Genomic DNA, 7042 nt, shown 5'->3' with positions numbered 1-7042 from the left:
TTAAGACTATAGTGAGCTATGATCACACCTCTGCACTCCAGCCTGGGAAACAGAGTGAGACCCTAGTCTCTTAAAAAAAATAAAAACAACACTTAATAAGCTAGGAATAAGAGGGAACTTCCTCAACATGAAAAAGGGCATCTACCAAAGGCCCGTGGCTAACCTCATACTTAATGGTAAGACTGAAAGCTTTTCCCTTAAGATCAGGAACAAGACAAAGATGTCCATTTTCACAACTTCTATTCAACAACGTACTGGTGGTTCTAGCTAATGCAAAAAGGCAAGGCAAACTCAAGAGATGCAGAAAAAGCATTTTATAAAATTCAACACACCTTCATGATAAGAATACTCAATAAACCAGGGATAGAAGAGAACTTCTTTAACCCAATAAAGAGTATGTATTAAACACACACACACACAACACAACTATAGCTAACATCACACTTAATGGTCAAAGACTGAGAGTTTCCCCACTAAGATCAGGAACAAGACAGGAATGTCTGCTTTCACTGCTTCTATTCAACATTGTACTGGAAGTTTTAGCTGGGGCAATTAGGAAAGAAAATGAAATAAAAGGCATACAGATTGGAAAGGAAGAATTCAATCTTATTTTTACTTATAGATGACATAATCTTGTCTATAGAAAATTCTAAGGAATCCGCTAAAATACTATTGGAACTATTAAATCAGCAATTCAGCAAGGTTTCAGGATACAAGATCAACATACAAAAACAATTGTACTTCTATATACTAACAATAAGCAATCAGAAAATGTATGAAGAAAACAATTCTATTTATAATAGCATCAAAAAAGAATGAAATACTTAGAAAAATTAACAAAAGAAGTGCAAGACTTGTATACTGAAAACTACAAAACACTGAATGAAAATAAAGATCTAAATCACTGGGATAACAACTTGTGCTCACGTATTGGATGGCTTAATATTTTTTTTTTTTTTTTTGAGACAGAGTCTCACTCTTTTGCCCAGGCTAGAGTGAGTGTCGTGGCATCAGCCTAGCTCACAGCAACCTCAAACTCCTGGGCTCAAGCGATCCTCCTGCCTCAGCCTCCCGAGTAGCTGGGACTACAGACATGCGCCACCATGCCCAGCTAATTTTTTCTATATATTTTTAGTTGTCCAATTAATTTCTTTCTATTTTTAGTAGAGACGGGGTCTCACTCTTGCTCAGGCTGGTTTCGAACTCCTAAGCTCAAACGATCCGCCCGCCTCGGCCTCCCAGACTGCTAGGATTACAGGCGTGAGCCACCGCGCCCGGCCTGGATGGTTTAATATTTTTAAGATAACAATAGTCCCTAAATTGATCTACAGATTTCAGAATCTATATCAAAAGCCTGCTTGATTTTTTTCAAAAATTGACAAGCTGATCCTAAAATTCATATGGAAATGGGAGGGACTTGGAATAGTCATATCAAAAGAGCAAAATTGGAGGCCTCACTCTTCCCAATTTCAAAGCATAATGCAAAGCTACAATAATCAAGATCGTACGGTACTGGCATAAGGATAAACATACAGATCTATGAAATAGAGTTTAGATAAGTATATGAGAAACTAAGGAAATAAAGAATAATTACTAAATCTAGAAAACACAAAAGCTGTGCAGGTAATAAAGCGATCAGAGTACTCTCTAAATGGCTCAGCCATGAGTATCATTTACACAGTTATAATTATATAAATGTTGAATATTGACCCAACCAATATCAAGTGAAGGAAGAGTGTAGATGCAATGGAGAATTCAAACTGTGCAAGCGCATGGGGTGGGTGGTAAAAGAAGGCTAAATACTCATCCTCTAAAATGGAAAGTCAAAGATAATGTCTAAAATTAAAACATCGAGAAGTCATAATAGCTTGGCTTGGTGGCACACACCTCTAGTCTCAACTACTAGGAAGGCTGATCTCTTGAGCCCAGGAATTCAAGACCAGCCTGAACAACATAGCAAGGCCCTATCTCTAAAAATAAAGAGAAGTCATAATATAAGCATGTTATTTATAGTTATGTTATTTATGTTATTTATAGTTATTTATAGTTATATATAGTTTCTATATATAGAAAATCGGTGTGTTTCAAACTGTGAGTTACAATTACTTAGTGAATTGAGAAATCAACACATACACATATACACACATATCCTCTATTGTGATGTAAAATGCATTTCTTACTTTTTGTCTCAATCAAAGATGTTTGGAAATCACAACTTTACACTGTGGGCATGTACAGCCTTAATTAAAATATAAACCTAAAGGAAATTTCAACATGATAAAGGTTGAATTTAAAGTTAATTTAACAAGTGTCAACTGAAGAATCATGAAGTTCATAAATTTGGAAAAGAGAGCTTCATTTCTTATGAGGGTAACAGCCTATAGGCTGGTCATCCTGACAGGCTGAAAGTGCAGCCTCCAGCAGGGACCAAGAGGGAGCACTTTGAGGGAGAGAAGTGAGACAAGAATTTATGCTGAATGGGTTAGCTAAACATCCATATTCAACAGGTTACAAGAAGAGCTATGAATATTCACAAAGGGGGAGTGTGCTCATGCATGTTACATACATCCCACGTTCACTTTAAATCTAAGTGAAGATTTACATTTAAATGCATTACAATTAGGCCCTATACCTCAAAAGGTGAAGCACAGGACAGGAAAGCACTCAGTGCACAGCCTCCTAAACTGGCCAGAACCACTCTGTGGTTGGTGGTCTCTTATGAGGAAGGAATGTTGGTCAGTTGCTGTGTTGGAACCACAAAAAGGAAGGGGAGTCAGATAAGACTTTTGAAAGGGTTGATTTCTGTTTAATCTTCAGGAAAGAAAGTTTAATGACAGCTAGCCAGGGAGGGGGTATAGTGAGGCATGTCAGACCATCCATCTGATCACAGCCAAGAACTCAACTTTTAAGGCTTCTCTGGGCTCCTCTTGGCTGAGAGGGGGTTGGTTAGGGGGCTTAGGATTTTCTTTTTATTTCTCACAAGGATATATCAAATTTTGAACTACAGAGGCAAATTTTTTACCTTCATACCATTTATACAGCACCATGTAATTGTTTAGGAATAAAACTCATTTCTTTACACTATATGTGGCAACTAGTCACGTTATATGGCTCCAAAATTTGTTTTTTGAAAACATTTTTCTTTGTGGTAGCATTTGTGGGGCCAGTTGCACATTCCAGTCAAGGCCAATTGCTGAAAATAAAGGCCAACTGCTACATTCACTATTCTTATATCTGTGTTTTACCAAATACATTTGTGTTGGTTGCCTGAAAAAAAAATTCACATGCAAAACATGTAACTATTAACTTAAAGAAAAAAAGTATATTGTAGATTTGCAAAATTGGAAAACCTAAACTCATTTCACAAATTGGAAAATACAAAGAAGGAAAACGAGGAGGAAAAAAATTATATTCAATCATGTAACTCCAAAATAGCTACTGTTGATGTTTCAGTGTTAATTTCCCATACTTATTTCTACATCTACATAAATGTACAACATGTCCATAAATCCTTGTGAGGTTTATATAAGATGTAAACAATTTGGAAAACAACAGAGAGATTTGTCCAGTATTTAAATGTTTCTGGTTTTATAATTTATTTTTCTAAGCAATAATACTTTCCTTATACTGAATGCTTCAATCTTGCTATGTTTTGTAACTTAAATGATAGTGGTTATGTTAAAAGCTAAGATTACTTCAATAAAATGGGCCAAATCGTGAGTAAATCTTCTCAGTGTGACATTTCACAGATTTTTTTTTTCTATCTTATGTATCTCTTATCTTTATGGACACTTGTATTTCATCGTTTAAAAACAATGGGTTACTCTAATTTGTTACAATTTCTTTATTTTGCTCACTGGATTAGACTTTTCTCGCACATTCTTTCCCATGCCCATAGATCATATATAAAAACTGATCATCTACTAGACCCCAAAGTAAGCCTAAATCTTAACTATGAGAAATGCTACAGGTCACATTTTTTTGAACAGGAAGGAATTCAAACTCAATCCTAACGACCCAAGTGTTGAAACAAACAAACAAAAACAAGACAACACCACTCAGTTAACTGATTATTGTTCTTTTGGCTTCTTGAGTAGGAGGAAAGTTGGGGCGAAAGGGCGGCCGGAATGCCTGTGACATATTGTTTTTTTAATTTTTTTATTTCAGCATATTATGGGGGGTACGAATGTTTTGGTTAGGAATATTGCCCTTGCACCCCCTCCGCCAGTCAGAGCTGCAAGCGTGTCCATCCGCCAGACGATGCGCATCGCACCCGTTAGGTGTGTATATACCCATCCCCTCCTCCCCCTCCCACCTGCCCGACACCCAATAAATGTTATTCCTATATGTGCACTTATGTGTTGATCAGTTAATACCAATTTGATGGTGAGTACATGTGGTGCTTGTTTTTCCAATCTTGGGATACCTCACTTAGTAGAATGCGGCGCCTGTGACATATTAATGGGGCCGTGCGCAAACCTTGTGTGACGTCGCAGAGGCCCCTTGAGTAAAACAGCCATTTCTATCTAAGCCACCTTAAGGGGAGCTGCGTCGGGGCCTCCGGGACGGCAGTGGGCCCGCTCACCGGAAGATCTCACGGTAACCATGAGCAATAAGGACACGTGTGGACGCTCTGGCCCCTCGGCCCGGGGATGCCCTAGAGGAGGAGCTCGAGGGCGAGGAGCTCAAGGGCGTGGCAGAGGTTCTCCGTGCTGCTCTACCACCTCATCTGACATCTGTTACCGCTGCGGTGAGTCTGGTCATTATGCTAAGAACTGTCACCTTGACGACACCTGCTACAACTGCGGGAGAACTGGCCACATCGCCAAAGACTGTAAAGAGCCTAAACGAGAGAGAGGGCAGTGCTGTTACACCTGCGGCAGACCGGGTCATCTGGCTCGTGATTGTCATCCTCAGGAAGACCAGAAATGCTTCTCCTGTGGAGAATTCGGGCACTTCCAGAAAGACTGCACTCAAATCAAGTGCTATCGATGTGGTGAGACTGGACACATGGCCATCAGCTGCAGCAAAGCGACCGAAATCAACTGCTACCGCTGCGGCGAATCCGGACATCTAGCGCGAGAATGCCCCATTTAGACGACCGCTTAAGTTTTTTCCCTTGTCCCCTCCCCCTCGCTCCTTTTGCTGATTGATAATTGTATTATTTTCTCTGAAACCTCTTTGCTGACCAAAAGGTTGATAGTTTGACGCTACTCTCAGGCCAGTGAGCTTTAATTACCATGTTAAAGAAGGAAAGGGCTGGAAAAAAAAAATCTCAAAAAAGTTGTAGATGCTTCACAATTAAGGTGTTACTTCTGTGCCATAGGTGAATCCAGTTATTGAATAGTCATTCTGAGCATAGTCAATTTCTGGGTTCTTTTGGTGAATTTCAACTTAACGCATTTAATTAGGAGATTCCAGTAGTGTGCCAGGCACCGTTAGAAGAGTTGACGATGTATCAGTGAACAAATCAGAACAAGTTTGGGAACACAGGCCTAGAATCTACTAACAAGAAAAATATGTAGTATGTCAGATGAAGGTAAATTACCACAGAGAAAAAGAACACCAGGCAAAAGGATAAGCAGAGAATGTGTATGTGTGGGGAGGAGGGAAGAATGTGGTTCTGTTTTAGATACACAAGACTATCCTGAGGAGGTGGTATTTCCTCAGAGATCCATGGAACAAATAAAACTGATTCAGAAAATGTCTATGACTTTGCTAAATTAATTTTAATTTTATTATATTGATGGCTTTGAATTATCTGACCTCATTAACTTTTAAATAATATTGAAAGACATCTCTGTCTGGCCCCTCATAGAGTGTGTAGTTTAATGAAAATAAATCAGAAAAAAGATGTATAATGTGAGTTGCTTTGAGAGAGAGAGAGAGAGAGAGCAATCAGAAAAAATGAAACAAAAAACCTAAACTTCAAATCATGAACATACAGATATTGATGCCACAGTTTGGATTTACAAATTTTTTAAATATCTAAGAAAATAAGTATAAGCATAAAGATTAAGCAGAGTTTGGGGCTTCAGTAATTCAATAATACTCTTCACAGAGGTGAAAATTATATTATTTAGAAGTTTCTCAAAAATGTATTTTAACAGATAAAAATGTTGAGTTTCATATGCTGGAAGCCATTTTTAAAAATCACATCTGAAAAACAATTGAACTTTTATAAAATAGAGAAAGCACTTTTAAACTCTAAACAAAACTTAGGGGGAAGGAGGTAACTATTGTATCAAGAGAAAATTGAAGTCGTAATGGATGGTTTAGAAAATAACAATAATGTCAAACCTGGGATATGATAGAATTTATAGCAGAAAAACTGGTGTAGGGGGTACAGTTTTTGGCCCATAAACTCAAATGGTCAAGAAATGTAACTTACTTTATAACTGAAGCCATGTTCTTTTGCGAACCTTCATGAGAGTTACTGTATAATCCATCTGAAAGGCCTCTTCAATTCAACTGAGTTCCTTTCAACTTCTGTGACGCTTTTGGGATCCTAAAAATTGATTCTGTCACTCTCTGTGCTGTCTCAATAACCTTAGGCACACTCCCAGCCCCTGGGGCAATCTCAGTCCAATCTGCCAAGACACAACATGAAACTCCTATATCGCATTGAGCAAACAAATTCTCACAACTCATCACTGTGCTGGACTCTATTTAGGAAAGGAGGAACACAGGGATCTGTGTTTGAATCCCTAAAAATCATCTAGAGTTCCATTTCCCATGCCCTCAGGAGTTTTGTCCAGCATTGGAGGGGGCAGACTGTGTCCCTTTATTAAGGACACACTCAACATATAAGTCCTCTATATGTCTTGTCCCTAGGCAATCTTTTCTAGTCTGGGGGAAGGGAAGCCTTATTTTGACTCATCAATATCCCTATGCCAGAAGATACAAAATGGTAGCCCTCTTAATGAACCAGGTTCACAAGTATGTTTAGTTTGACCTACACATTGTTTAACAATTTTTGTAAATTGAATGCTAACATTTAAAAATTGGAACATTTCTCATAAAAGCATTTATTTTTAGTCTC

General features: G+C 38.2%; 1 protein-coding gene across 1 annotated transcript; it reads left to right on the top strand.

Annotated features, from left to right (window-relative positions):
* Window positions 1-4605: 4605 nt before the first annotated feature.
* On the top strand, window positions 4606-5097 carry ZCCHC13 (zinc finger, CCHC domain containing 13). Its single transcript, XM_012664109.1, has one exon. It carries the CDS (start codon window positions 4606-4608, stop codon window positions 5095-5097), a length of 492 nt encoding a protein of 163 aa, XP_012519563.1.
* Window positions 5098-7042: the final 1945 nt, after the last annotated feature.

Source organism: Propithecus coquereli, unplaced genomic scaffold (assembly GCF_000956105.1).
Source record: "Propithecus coquereli isolate 6110/MARCELLA unplaced genomic scaffold, Pcoq_1.0 Scaffold86, whole genome shotgun sequence".
Lineage (NCBI taxonomy): Eukaryota > Metazoa > Chordata > Mammalia > Primates > Indriidae > Propithecus > Propithecus coquereli.
Note: the sequence above shows the minus strand (reverse complement) of the source record. Positions and strands in the feature narration are given on the sequence as shown.